General features: G+C 42.6%; 1 protein-coding gene across 2 annotated transcripts in view; it reads right to left on the bottom strand.

The window, feature by feature from the left end:
* The window catches only part of efr3bb (EFR3 homolog Bb (S. cerevisiae)), a 185,458-nt gene that overhangs the window by 112,045 nt on the left and 58,421 nt on the right, over positions 1–14,992 (bottom strand). For both annotated transcript variants that reach the window (XM_060916374.1, XM_060916373.1), the window contains exon 6: positions 7,207–7,328. In XM_060916374.1, the coding sequence (XP_060772357.1) occupies positions 7,207–7,328 (122 nt within the window). The remainder of the gene's footprint in view (positions 1–7,206; positions 7,329–14,992) is intronic.

Genomic DNA, 14,992 nt, shown 5'->3' with positions numbered 1-14,992 from the left:
TTCGTAAAAAACTGCTGGATACCCCCAGATTTACTTTCCGCCTGACTCGCCATTTCAGCATACTCCATATGTTTTTTTTGTAGTTGACATGCCGCGTGCAGTCATCGCGACCACCATGAGTGATGTTAATGTCAGTTCTACACAGTTTGCAGTGCGCGTATCCATTGCCCTTTTGACTGGGTGTAATGCGCGGCCATTCTACCGTATCGAAAATAGCGCGAACAAATGTGCGGAATCTGCGCATGTCACACACAGCATGTGCGGTTGTCGTAAAAATAAATAGCCTAGCCGTGAATCGCGCATGGACTGAAAAAGTCGCTTGGACATTTAAAAACAACTCACTGGAATTTTTTAAGACTTTATAATAATTCCGTACAGAATAACACTGTTTGCCGTAACATCGTATTTACGTAACTTTTCCGTACAAAATACGGCCAATCCGTACTAGTAGGCATCTCTGCTAAGGAAAGGAATTTCACCAAACTTTCACCATTTGTGCGCTTTGGGACAAACATGAACTGATTGGATTTTGAGATCAAAAGGCCTAAGGTCAAGGTCACCGTGAGGTCAAATGTCTGTCTGAAAACCTTGTGAACACAATATCTCCAAGGCTGATGCAAGTAATTTCACCAGGTCAAGATTACTGTGAGGTCAAATGTCCATCCCCAAATCACAGCTTAATAAGGCGTGTAGTCTACCGGCCGGAGGCGTCCCCATCGACGCCGAGTTCTATCTAGTCTTTTTTTTTAACGTTTCACCATCACGACTACAGTACCAGTGTTGAGCACGTTACTTTCAAAAAGTAGTTATAGTTACTAGTTACTTTTCCCAAAAAGTAACGGAGTTAGTAACGGAGTTACTTTGTCATAAAAGTAACTAATTACCAGGGAAAGTAATTATTCCGTTACATTTTGTGTGTCCCCCCCCCCCAAACAAAAAAAAAAAAAACAAATCAAATTCAATTAGTGTAATCATAATAAAAGTGAATGTTAAATGTGTTTAATGAGCGAAATGGACACTTAACAGAACCAGTTAGTAACGTTATCTACACTATATTAATATTTTTGTGGGACAATGTGAGATAAGACATCTATCAAATGTAATATATTTCTGTAGTTATTAAAATTGTTACTAATTACTGGCCACTGACGAGGACAAACGCTTTGTTCCTCGACATAATGTGCATTGCACGTAAACACTCTTGCCTTTTATTTCAAGTAATGAAAAGTAATGTCTGTATTTCCAGTGTGAAAGCGCAGTGCTGGGCTGACCGCTCGCCGTCGCTGTGTCTTCTGATTGAAAGTGTGCGCAGTAGTGCAGTAGGCGGAGCCTACCTACGTATGTTGTCCAAATCTACTCTGATTGGCTGACTATGCCGTTGTCTCGCGTCTCCCCGCCCCTCACTAAAGCAGAGGAAAGAAAGGCTGAACGAGCAGCGTGCCAGATGAGAACAGCTTTAATAAAGTAACGCAGAGCGTTTTATTGTAAGTAACGGGAACGGCGTTATAACGATGTAAAAAGTAATTAGTTAGATTACTCGTTACTAAAAAAAGTAACGCCGTTAGTAACGCCGTTTATTTCCAACGCCATTATTCCCATCACTGTACAGTACACATTAGGGCTGTAACGATACACCCAACTCACGATTCGATTCGTATCGCGATTTTTGACCCACGATTCGATACGCCCACGATTTTTTTAAAATGTTTTTTTAAAGTAGTAAATTTGACTTATTAACATTTACTTACCGTATTTTCCGGACTATACGTCGCTCCGGAGTTTAAGTCGCATCAGCCAAAAAATGCATTATGAAGACGAAAAAAACATATATACGTCGCACCGGACTATAAGTCGCACTTTTTTGAAGGGTTATTCTATCCATAGAATCTGTGATTGTATCTGATAAGCGGCGCGTGGTTACTGCGCGACTGCATTGTTTATTTAATAAACGAACAGCTGAGCAGTGATAACGCGCCCTTTGCCCTGTAAGTAGCCTCGTCTGATTATTTTAAATATCTACTACTAGCTTTAATACTATCACTATCATTATTACTGTTATTACTAATAGCCTATATTATTATTATTATAACTAATATTAGTAGCCTATTACTGATGCATTAATCAGTTTGCATTTAGAATATTTTTACCGGTAGGGCTTATTATCGCCCCATGGCTCTTTCATCTGTGTTATTAAAGCTGTAGTCATCATCGAGGAGTGTCATTCTTCATTTTTGTCGAATTTTATTTCATCAAATCAGAGGTCAAGTAGGCTATAGGTATATCATCTCCAAAGACAGGTACGGTAGTAAAAACAACCGTCTAGTGAAAAAAACAACAACCGCTTTTAAATCCCCTACTTAAATCCTTAAAATGAGTCATTTAACTCATGTCTTGTGTGATCTGATCTCCAATGGTGAAATAAACCGGTTGTGATGAGTACAGTCTGTTATTTTAGAAGATAAATGTAATATATAATTTAATATATAGACTAATAAAAATTAATATTTTATAATATAATATCACGACATATTACTGTCTGTAACTGTTTGTCACTAAAGCATTTTCTAAGATCATAATGTCTGATATTATTATTATTATTATTATTTTACACACACAATAAGCGCATGTGCATAAAGTTATAGTAAACCATCCCCCGCCTTTTTTTTTTTTTTTTGAGTCGCCGGACCCACCCACCTCCTGCGTTCCGGGACCTCCCACTTCACAAATTAAGCACTGCCTAAAATCACTACATAACTTATTTAAATAACTATAGGCCTATCATTAATAATAAAACACAGGTCAATCAAGTTTATCAAGCTGACGATTTCACTCCAAATTAGCAAATCCATTGAATTCCTCATCCTCGGTGTCGCTTCTGAACAACTCTGCCAACTCCAGCGGCAGACGAAGCGCCGTTTCCTCTTCTTCTGCGTGGCTGTCGTCAGACTCGGCATCAGCTCCAGTTATTCCGCGGTGAAAAAAAAAAAAAACATATATATGTCGCACCGGAGTATAAGTCGCATTGCCAGCCGAACCATGAAAAAAAGTGCGACTTATAGTCCGAAAAATACGGTACTTACATTAACTATTTAATAACAAATAATTCAGACCACTGCAGAGAATGAGTAATATGTATGCAAAAATGAACAAATGTATATCCAAAGACTGTTTTATTTCTCAAAATAATACTGTTGAGCCGGAAGCTCTGTTTTTTTCGGTTCTGAAAAAGTCATTTTTCCAAATTGTGTAAATCCGTTAAGATTTTTTTTTTGGGGGGGTGGCTCTCTCACTGTCTCACTCTCATAGGGCCAATGATTTTCTGTGATCGCGGAAAACAGATGGAAATTACGGAATTTTTATGGTGAAACATTGCTCGCGTGTCAAAATGTAACTGCCGCAGAAGGCTTCCGCCCAAGCAGACATGCCTTTCCGGTCAAGTGATTGTGATTGGCTTGTGGCACACCTAGCCAGCCAATGAGCTGCTTGTTTACAGATTCGCTCCCCGCGTCGCAACCAGAATGGCGACCGCTTAAAAGAAATGAATGCTCTGCCAGTGGCGAATGTGGACGTTGCGTGACTCGCAGAAGATTGTCGCAGGTCGGCGAAAAAATGACTTACTAATAGATATAAAAAAATAAAAGTAATTTAAGTAAGTTTAAAATGTAATTTAAATAAAAAGTATTCATAAATTGAAGTTTGGAAGCGCCTCTGTTTTTGGGCTGAGGAGAAGTTTGAAAGGGTGTACCGCGATTCTGCCTTCTTGTATCGCGATACGGATCGTGGCTCTGCGTATCGCGATTTCGATTTCGATACACATATCGTTACAGCCCTAGTACACATTATCCTTGGGTTTTTAGCCGAGTATCATAGCAGTGCTCACACTCCTTGTACCAACCTTGGCATTGCTCTCTTTGGTCACAGAGGCAAGATTTCTGATCGTCAGTTCAAGGCCGAGGCATTTTTATTTTGTCTTTTCAACCATATACAGTTGGTACAGTACAGAGTAAAAATGAAATAACGTTTCTTCAGGACCGTGGTGCTACATTAAACAATCACAGCACTACAAATTTGCACATATCATCAAGTGCAAGAGTGTAAACACTGCATACAATACTGTACAGGGTTCGAACTCGGCCTCTTCAGTGTATCGGGCTGATACGTAATGTTTCCTTACTGTTACGCCCACAGTACTGCTGACACGCCTGTAAAAGTTGCTGCTACACTAATTAAAGCCTTTCAATTTCATAAAAATCGGTGAAAATCAGTTCCGTCTGAAACATGGTCATAGTGATGTCTATTTCTGCAATATCTCACAAAATATCAGGCCGTTCTGTGGCTGCGAAGTTATTTAATGTGAGGGGATTAAAGCAAATAACGTGCATGAGATCGCTCGCTTCGCGCAGCCAAGCAGACAGAGGAAGTCCGTGTGCGCGCGCATGCGCAGGTTTACCTTTGAGCGTGCACTGACCGTTCCATCATTCTGTCGCTAAACGAACAGCTGATCACACCGAGGTGCTCGCTGAGCGCCGATATTTATTAGTTTGGTCCTGCGTTTCCTTTCCTTCGTATAGAACATAACGTCTTTTCTTCTCGCTTTCTTTCCGTTACTGTAGTCGCTCTTTCACGTTTCATTCGCACACTCACGTCCTCCATTTTTCTCTCCTGTTTCCCCACAATGCCTTGCGCGAACGGGGAAAGCCCATCACTATGTCATGCATGATGTAGTATCTTAAACTGGGACATGGTGAAGCAGGAAAAAATAGAGAATTCAGGGCCACGTGGCTCTAAATACATTAATTGTTCTAATTAAAGTCTATGATTTGAATTCAGCAGCTTTCGGTCCAGTAAATAAAAACAACAGGGTGTAGAAAAAATTATTTTTAATCACCTACACTTGAAAAATCTGAAAGGCAGTCTAGCTTTAAAAGACCTGTCAATCTTGAAAATCTGGTCTTTTGTTTAATTTTCTCGTTATCCCCACGTGACGGCAAAAGTTCTACACTGGGACGTACTCCACTCCCCGTCCACGTAAGCGCCCAGTGCATAGCTGCCCGAGTAGCTGCGTGTGGTGATCGTCACTGATCACACTAGTCCGCTTTCCCTCCTTCCTTCTGCTGTGTTTGTGGTAAAGTGCCATCCGTGTTAAGAGACGCTTACACACCGTGCGTGTAATCCGCGCCGGTCCCCGAGTTCGGATAGTCTGGAGAGTCGTGTACTGTAATTGAACGGCTGAGAATAAAGCTGACACTTGGTGAACATCAACTGGTCGTTTTCTTCTTATTCCATAAATGTGTCACTAATATAGTTGAATATTAATTAGATTAAGTCTTCAGTCAGAAACAATCACAGCAACTTTTGGCAAAAAGAATCTCAGTAATATTACCATAAAAAGAGTGACTTTCAGGGAGGCCTGCAAGTGCCAGGAAATGCACTAGAATGCATCTCTGAGCTGAGCATGTAGAACCCGTGAGCTTTAGGCCCACAGCCAGTACAAATGGGGGGGAACAGACACACACACACACAGAGAGAGAGAGAGAGAGAGAGAGAGAGAGAGAGAGAGAGAGAGAGAGAGAGAGAGAGCTCTAGTTTGCTCTAGGGGAGGGGAGGGAAGGGAGAGGGAAGGGAGAGACAGACAGACAAAGAGAGGGGGGAGAGACAGAGCGAGAAAGAAAAAAGACACAGACGGGAAGAGGGGGAGAGAGAAAGAGGGGGAAGAGAGAGAGACAGAGGGAGGACAGAGAGAGAAAGAAAGACAGGCGAGAGAGAAAGAAAGACAGGCGAGAGAGAAAGAAAGACAGGCGAGAGAGAGAGAGAGAGAGAGAGAGAGAGAGAGAGAGAGAGAGAAAGAAAGAAAGAAAGAAAGAAAGAAAGAAAGAAAGAAAGAAAGAAAGACAGGGGAAAGAGAGAGACGGGAGGGGGGAGAGAGAGAGAGAAAAAGACAGGGGAGAGAGAGAGAAAGACAGGAGGAAGAGAAAGATGGGGAGGGAGAGAGCAGAGAGAGAGACAGAGAGAAAGATAGAGGGGGAGAGAGACAAAGACAGGGGAGGGAGAGAGAGAGAAAGAAAAAGATGGGGGAGAAAGAGAGAGACGGGAGAGGGGGAGAGAGAGAGACAGAGGAGGGGAGAGAGAAAAAGACAGGGGAGAGAGAGAGAAAGACAGGGGAGGAAGAGAAAGATGGGGAGGGAGAGAGAGAAAGACGGGAGAGAGAGAGCAGAGAGAGAGACAGAGAGAAAGACAGGGGGAGAGAGACAAAGACAGGGGAGGGAGAGAGAGAGAAAGAAAAAGATGGGGGGAGAGAGAGAGAGAGAGAGAGAAAGACAGGGGAAGAGAGAAAGATAGAGGGGGAGAGAGACAGAAAGACGGGGAGGGGGAGAGAGAGAAAGAAAAAGATGGGGGGGGGGGGGGAGAGAAACTGTCAGCCATAAATAAATAAATAAATAATCAATCTCATTACTATTACCCCAAAAGAGTGACTTTCAGGGAGGCCTGCAAGTGCCAGGAAATGCACTAGAACGCATCTCTGAGCTGAGCATGTAGAACCCGTGAGCTTTAGGCCCCCGAACCCCCGGCCGTTACGACTGGTGCCACTACGCTGATATTTTGATCGAGTTAGAACCCTGCAATAAACTAATCACCTTATGACCAAACAATACTTTATGACGTGCAGTTTTGATCTGCACACTGTTTTGGGGGTTTTCTTGGTCGCGAAGTATTTCCATTGTCAATACGACAGCAACTGAATCAACTCGAGATCATCACAGACATCACGGCGTTGTTTAATCCCCTGAATCACGACTTACCTGGTTAGCACTTGGATCCTGATTTTGATGATATACTGTAGGTCAGTATTTGGGGTCATTTTTATTCTATTTAAAACAGATGCTTTTTTCCGTAAACATTCAGAGATCAGTCAAAGTATGAGGTCAAAATATGCGAGCATTGCTTTAAAAATAACCCCAGTGCATGTTGCCGGACTCGGCAGTTCAGAAGAAGCGAATAAGAATTTTATTCATTTTTTGAATCAGCTGGTTTATTTTTATCCGTATGTTTCCTGCGCAGCAAAGCCAGAAATTCTGCCCTAAATATTCTGACTAGATCAGACAAGTCACACGAAACGCGATGATCGATGTTCGGAGGCAGTTTTAATTTTCATAGGGATTAAGAGAAAAAAAGAAGCATCTCGAATGCGTTAAACTCTACAGTCACCTGGTGCGGATATCCGGGTCTTCAAAGTTGGAGTGGCACATCTCACTAAAGCGTGACACGAAGAAATCATAACTGCGATGGTACGAGGGCGTGTCCTCTTCAATGTTGGCAAACTTGACAAACTGAGGAAAGACAAAACGTAGAGGAAGACTGAAAAAAGAAATAAATATGAAGTTGTGAGGTGACGATTTCTGCCCGTGGCACAATCATGGAAAAATGACGGAGGTGAAAATTTAACACACTGACATTTCCATCAGGTCCCCTGAAGGCAGAAACGGTTGATATTTTACCAACAGAGTGAAAGAAATGTCAATCAAGAGACAGGAAACATGACGAAGCAACTAATGGAGTTTATTTATTTCGTTATATTACAGTATAAGAACAGAGTCTGGATTTTAGTACTAACAAGGGGTGTTCACACGGCAACTTTTACTCCGGTGTAGCACCGGGGCTGCCCCGGTAGAGCGTTCGCACGGTACAAAGTTATACCGGTGTCGCCCCTGAAAGCTGCTTAAACCGGTGCAAATCTAACCCTGCTCGGGAGGTGGTTTAAGAAATTTACTCCGGAGTAAACGCTAGTTTGCGGGGCAGCACCGATATAAAATGGGCCGTCTGAACGCTACAGGGGTAGACTCGCTACGCGTGACGAGAGTTGATTACATACGGGCATTGCATAATTTGCATCCTGGTATTTTGCGCTTCCAAAATGGCAAATATCAATAACAACAGAACTACGTGTCTTCCAGTGTTGCCAGATTGGGCGGTTTTAAGTGCATTTTGGTGGATTTGAACATATTTTGGGCTGGAAACCGTCAGCAGTATCTGGCAACACTGGTGTCTTCATCCACGTTGTTTTCCCGGCGCTTGGTGATGCCATGACAACCGGGAAAAGGAAGTACATTTTCACGCATGCGCATATTTCATTTCCGCATTATTACTATCGTATAGCACGGTCGCAAAAACTGCCGTGTGAACGCAAGTGGTGCTGCACCGGTGCTAACACGCTTCTCTCTAGTAAGCAGGTTTGTGACGTGTGAACGCTCCACAAAATTTACACCGGTGTAAGATATATCGCAACAAAATACATCGGTGCAGCATCGATGCAAATATGTGCCGTGTGAACACCCCTACAGAGACAAATAGAGTCTTAATGTCTCATGGCTTAAAAGAGCATGCGTTCGCTTTAATTATATTTCCTGCTAATCAAATCCCTTGATTAAATCCAAAATTATTGGCACATAAAAACACACAACGACTGAAACTATCATCCTGAAATAGTAATACTTTTACCCTCAAACTAAGCTGGTAAAATTATTGGCACCCTCCAGGCAAATTCGTTGCATAAATAACCAGGCTTCTAGTACCTGGGTCTGACTCCTGCACTAATTTTAAGGACTCGTGACTCAACTTGGACTCGTGCATTAACTGCATTCGGACTCGTAAATTGGAGACGAGGACTCGGATTTTTTCTTCATTTTTTTGTAACGTGCCATAATAATTTGGCATAAGATATTTATATCTACATTCATTTTTATACTAATTTTGTGCAAGAGTGTCGCACCTGCGCACCTTGGCGTGTGCATCAGAAAGACTCTCGGGCGCGCTCCGGACAGCTGCACAGAATTAAGAAAACGTCAGCAGTATCTGGCAACACTGGTGTCTTCATCCACGTTGTTTTCCCGGCACTTGGTGATGCCATGACAACCGGGAAAAGGAAGTAAATTTTCACGCATGCGCATATTTCATTTCCGCATTATTACTATCGTATAGCACGGTCGCAAAAACTGCCGTGTGAACGCAAGTGGGGCTGCACCGGTGCTAACACGCTTCTCTCTAGTAAGCAGGTTTGTGACGTGTGAACGCTCCACAAAATTTACACCAGTGTAAGATATATCGCAACAAAATACATCGGTGCAGCATCGATGCAAATATGTGCCGTGTGAACACCCCTACAGTGCGCGGATATAAAAAACTGTGAAAACATACTTCCTTTGCGAAGTATTGAGTGGCGTTGCTGACACATTACCGAGCCTCATTTCACTGTTTGGTTTCCTGATCCCGGATTCTCGTCTTTGATTCTGCCGAGTCTGCGATAGCCTGTTTGTGCCCTGCCGTTCTGGATTGTTTACTGTCTTCACTTGTATTAATAAACACACCTTCTGCACTTACATCCGTCTCCCAACCATCTCTGACAGAATACTTCACACTCCCTGATAAAGAGAAGCGCATTCACCTGTTCAGGGACAAACTAATGTTAATGGCGCTGAAACAACCAGCCACTGTCAAACGGTGCGGTTGGAGTCTTGTTCTCGGACTTGACTCGAAATTTTTTTAATGACTTGGACTTGAACACTGGGGACTCGAACTCGAGGTTTTGTGACCCTACAACACTCAAATCAAATTTCGTATTGATTATCAAATACGACTGTTGACCTTTAAAGCACTGAATGGTCTCGCACCACAGTACCTGAGTGAACTTCTGCTCCTCTATGACCCGCCACGCCTACTTAGATCAAAAGGTGCAGGCTATCTGCTGGTACCTCGTATAGTGAAGGCTACATCAGGGGGCGGAGCCTTTTCTTACAAAGCCCCACAGTTATGGAACAGCCTTCCAAGTAATGTTCGGGAATCAGACACCGTCTCAGTGTTTAAGTCTCAGTTGAAAACATATCTGTTTAGTCAAGCCTTGTGTTAATGGTGTTTATGAGGTAAAGGAGTAGATCTGGAGGGTCCTCAGACAGAGTGTTTTGGTAAACTGGGATGTATGGATGCTGTCAGTCCTCACTCGCTTGCTCACTCGAGTTTGTTGACGGTGTAGTGGCTGCTGCTTTATGTCCCGGGGCTCCCTCATGCCTGTGTTACCTTCTGGCTCTCCCCTTTTAGTTATGCTGTCATAGTTAGTTGCCGGAGTCCCTGCTTGTATTGTACTCAGTGCAATATGTATACTGTTCCTACTTATTCAGGTGACATTGGGCATACCCAACAACCTGTGTTCCCCCCCAATCTGTCCCTCTGAGTTACATGTCGGTCCTGAGATCGAGATGCTGACCTCTTCTGCTCCTCGGACCTGCCTGATCCATCCTGGTGCCCTGTGTCTGGTTGGAGTCTCATCGCATCGCTCCTGTGGAGGACGGCCCCATGTGGACAGTTAGGGGTCATACCTGGAGGACGCTCTGGACTCTTGCAGTGGTGCTCTTGTGGTTGGGGACTGCAGTTGACTTGCTGACTTTAGGACTGCGGTTGTTGTGAACGGTTTTGCGCTCGGGTTTCCGTCAGTGGGGGTTTATAGCATCAACGAAGCTGAATTTATGTTAGGACTGTTAATGTTCTAGTCATGCTGTCTGTTGTTGCCCAAGTGAGGATGGGTTCCCTTTTGAGTCTGGTTCCTCTCAAGGTTTCTTCCTCATGTCGTCTGAGGGAGTTTTTCCTTGCCACCGTCGCCACAGACGTGCCCATTGGGGATAAAATTAGCTCATGTTTTAAGTCGTTCAAATTCTGTAAAGCTGCTTTGCGACAATGTTTATTGTTAAAAGCGCTATACAAATAAACTTGACTTGACTCAGAGTCTGTATATTCTTTTGATTTTTTTTTCCTTTTCAGATTCTGCACAAAAGAACCAAATGGAGGTCAATAAACAATTTCTGGTGAAGATACGGCAGGAATTGGTCACATAAGGACACTGTCTTCCTTAAACCAAAGACAAACCTGCCAGGACGATACTGCGGGAGGAAAAGATGATCATATCTACGGTATACATAACGACAAGCGGTTTAAAGGTTCCTGACCCAGCATAGGCAAACCTTTGTCCTTGAGAACCATCTTCACATAATCCTAGACCTGATAAGTCCCCAGAAAAAAAAATAACAAGAAAACAGAGTCATCATCTATATCCCCCGCCCTATATACCAAGTTCAAGATATTATTAGTCACATTTTTCAAGTTGTGCTGCAGGAAACCAACCCGACCTCTTTACACGGACCTCAGCAGCCCATGGCATCATAAACCCAGTGGATCTTTGGTCCAGGGGAGCTAAAAATTTAAATTTCTCACATTTCTTAGTATCAAAAGGCACATATACATTACTTAATCAATACATATACCAACTTTCAAGACCAAACCACTCATAGTTTCAAGTTTTCTAAGTTCATTTCATGAAAAATTTAAATGTCTCAAAATGAAAAGGCGCATCTACATCACCTTGTTAACATGCGGACCAAGTTTCAAATCCGTATCATGAATAGTTTTGGATATATGCTCCGGAAACAAACACTGCTCTTAGAAACCAAGTCAAAATCTATTTTTTTATGTAAAAATTTGAAAAATACTTTTCAAAAATCCAAAAGGCACCACTTCACATGTTGCGCGATATGTATACAAAATTTCATGTCGTTTTAAAGATATGGCCCGGAAGCGAAAACGTGACCGGACGGACAGACGGGCGGCAGGCCTCGAAATTAACGGTGTCCCAATGGCCACTAAAATTTAGGCCGGGACAACTAAAAAAAAAAAAAAAAACACATTGGGACATTTTTGGGACAGTAGAAAAATAATCAACATCAGAATGTCAGCCCTTCATATGTTTGTCAGGTGCGCGACCCAGCTTTCGGCTCCCAAAAAGCCCCCCGAATTTGATCTGTGCTCTGCAATTACAGCGTGCGTGGGAGCCAGAGACGCGTTGATTCGTGACCCCGCCCATCGCCTTTGATCTGTATTCAGCACTATTACAGCGCGCGTGCGAATCACTTTCCCGCCAGTTCTATCCAACATTCTATCCATGTAAACAACATTCAACCAATCACAGCTTCCAGCCAATCAAGGCATCCACCAAATATGGCAAACTGCAACTGTTTAATGTTTGGATATTTCCGGAATACGTTCGGTAAAACTCCCTAGGACGAATCATCCCGAATCACGCTTTCCGGACGATCTTCGTAAACAATCGTGAGCTCGGTGATGTTTGGGAGATCAGCTGACAATGCCAAATATGGCAAACTGGCAAAGCTCGGGAATGTACGGTGTAGTTCGAGCTACCTCGTGAGTTTCTGTAAACTTCGCCAAATTTCCCACGAAATGACGAATGGAATTGCCGAAAACAGAAATATCAGTATGTTGTGATGTTGGGTCATGGCGCAGAGGACAATTCTCAAAGAAAGAAAATGTATGGTTTAGGGCTGTGCCGATAGACTATGCCATCGTCCATCGACGATGGTGGTCATCCATCACGATGGAGAGCCACCATCGTGATACCACGCCCCCTCCTGTCATAAACATGCATATACGGTATCATCTGGGCCTATTTAACCTAAAAAGTTAGTTTTTTGTTAGTTTAGTTAGTTAGTTTTGCTTAATATATAAATACATAATTATATAAATCATTATAAAGTAATATCCTATTACCGCTTGTTCACGTAGGCTATGGTGCAGGGACGTGCTAGTGAACATAACATGTGGTTACACAAATACAGTATGCTACTAATAATACATTTTGACTTCATTTTTTAGCCTACACTATACTTTTAATGTAAAATTTGTCATGTTGTTCAAACAAATAGCCACTATTAACGACTTCAGTCGGGAAATATTGCACCCCAAACGGCAGTGAAGTGCAGACTTCGGCAGAAGTCAAATAACTTTAATCTGGTAAACAGGCCTACTTTCAGACACAAAATGGTCCACTCTAAAGGCCCAGTCACACAGCTGATCACGCATAAATCACGTATAAATCACGTATAAAGTTGGCTTGTGCGTGATTGTCAGTGGAGAAATTGACCATTTTTTGGGGGTGTGCGTGGTCGAAAATCACCGATTAATTGTGCATGAATTACGTACAAATCACAATCACTTACAAATCACGCACATCAGCGCATAGGGTCAAAAGAGGGACAATTTCTGGTTTTTACTGACGAACACTCCACGCATAAACTGCGTATGAACCACGTATAAGCACGCATGAACCGCACACTAGCACTGATGAACGACGCATAGAGCGCGCATGTCAGTGGATATCAGTGTTACTACAGCGAGACATGCGTGATATGTGCGCTATTCGTCAGTGAAAAGTCATCGACGTGCGCGGTAGTGGTAAATTTCTTGCGATCAACCACTAACGGTCCATGCACATGTCGCGCATTGTCCGCGTCAGAACTACGGCAAAGGATGCACGAATTATGTTAAACGGCGCACAATCGCGCATACTTGTGCGTGATCAATATTTTTGACCAGCTCAAAACCTGGAATCGCGCACAAACCCGATTCGTCGAACATCCACTGACAACTACTGATGCTCCACGTCAAAAAAAAAAAAAAACTTATGAATTACGCACAGCACTGATGAATCGCGCACGACTCGAAATTTATGCGCAATTCATGTGTAAATCGTAAGTTTTGGCTGTGTGACTGGGCCTTAAGCTATAATGTCAAACCAAATGGAAGAATGAAGGTGATTCTGATAAATGTAAAGACAGTAAAAAAAAAAAAAAAACAATATTAAATCATGATTTTAAAAGCTGGCGCAATAATTCAAACACTAATAAATTGGGAAAATTAGCGCGTTCAGGTGCGCACTAAAGGCTGAAACGCATCTTCAATTGATATGGTGTAAATAAACAATGAGTAATAGCTTAAGTGTAGTTTCTTCTCCTAGTTTGAATACTAGTCTTTCATTGTTAGAGCAGATTAATATCTTAGCGTGATCAGTGAGTGCTCGGGGAGGTTCGTTTCCACCTGCGCTTTGCGCAGCTCATTTCTCCGAAGCCAGCTGTGCGCAAACGCAGTGTTGACTGCTCGGCAAACTCCAAACGCTCGGTCTGTACTGGCCGTCTGTTGCGCAAGCGAGTTGGTTATGGCCAGGTTCAAATTGTGCCCAAAACAACTTAACCACGGCCATTTCAATTGCCTGATGGCTGCGACAATATTCGCCCCGTTGTTATGCAGGCGATCTTTTTCTCCTCTATTTTCCATTCGGCAAGTGTCTCGCGCAATGCGTCTTCTAAATTGTCTGCTGAATGTGTCTCTGGCATGAAACTCATCTGCAGGCATTTGGACTGCATTGCCCACTCTCGGTCCACATAATGTACGGTAGCTGACATATAGGGCATCATGTTGCAGCTGGACCACATATCCGTTATCCAGGCCAAATATTCCACATCACCTAGCGCTTTTTTTCTTTACGTGCCAAAGCCTCGGATGAGTATCTAATACTTTTAATAATAATAATAATAATAATAATAATAATATATTTAATAATGTGGTATTAAAATCCCCCCCGCCCACGATATGATCGTCCATCATGATGTTTGCACTGTAAACATCGTCGATGCCAATTAAGGGGACATCGCACAGCCCTAGTATGGTTTTTTATTTAAACAATTTGTCTTTGGTAAACATTTGTGTATTGTATTAATAGTACTGCAGAGTCCACATCGATTACAGGGACCACTTGCTGTATCCTACGTAACAAGTGGAAAGTCTAGGCCAGAGTTTCTAGACTACCGTATTTTCTGGACTATAAGCCGCTACTTTTTTCCTAGGTTTTGAACCATGCGGCTTATACAAAGGTGCGGCTATTCTGTGGATTTTTCTTCCACCGCTAGGGGCGCTCTAACCGGAAGTAGAATCAAAAATAAGATAGACGAAAAATCAATGCAAAGAAGAATTAGCAGATCTTTAGCAGATAGAACACGCACGACAAATTACTAACTGGTAATTATTTTCAAATCCAGCGAAGATGATTAAAGTGACTTGTGGTTTCAAACACAGGAGAAATGAAGGTAAATAAATACCGGTT

The sequence above is a fragment of the Neoarius graeffei genome, chromosome 3, assembly GCF_027579695.1.
Source record: "Neoarius graeffei isolate fNeoGra1 chromosome 3, fNeoGra1.pri, whole genome shotgun sequence".
NCBI classification, from domain to species: Eukaryota; Metazoa; Chordata; class Actinopteri; order Siluriformes; family Ariidae; genus Neoarius; species Neoarius graeffei.
The sequence above is the reverse complement of the archived record's forward strand: the minus strand, read 5'-3'. Positions and strand labels throughout refer to the sequence as shown.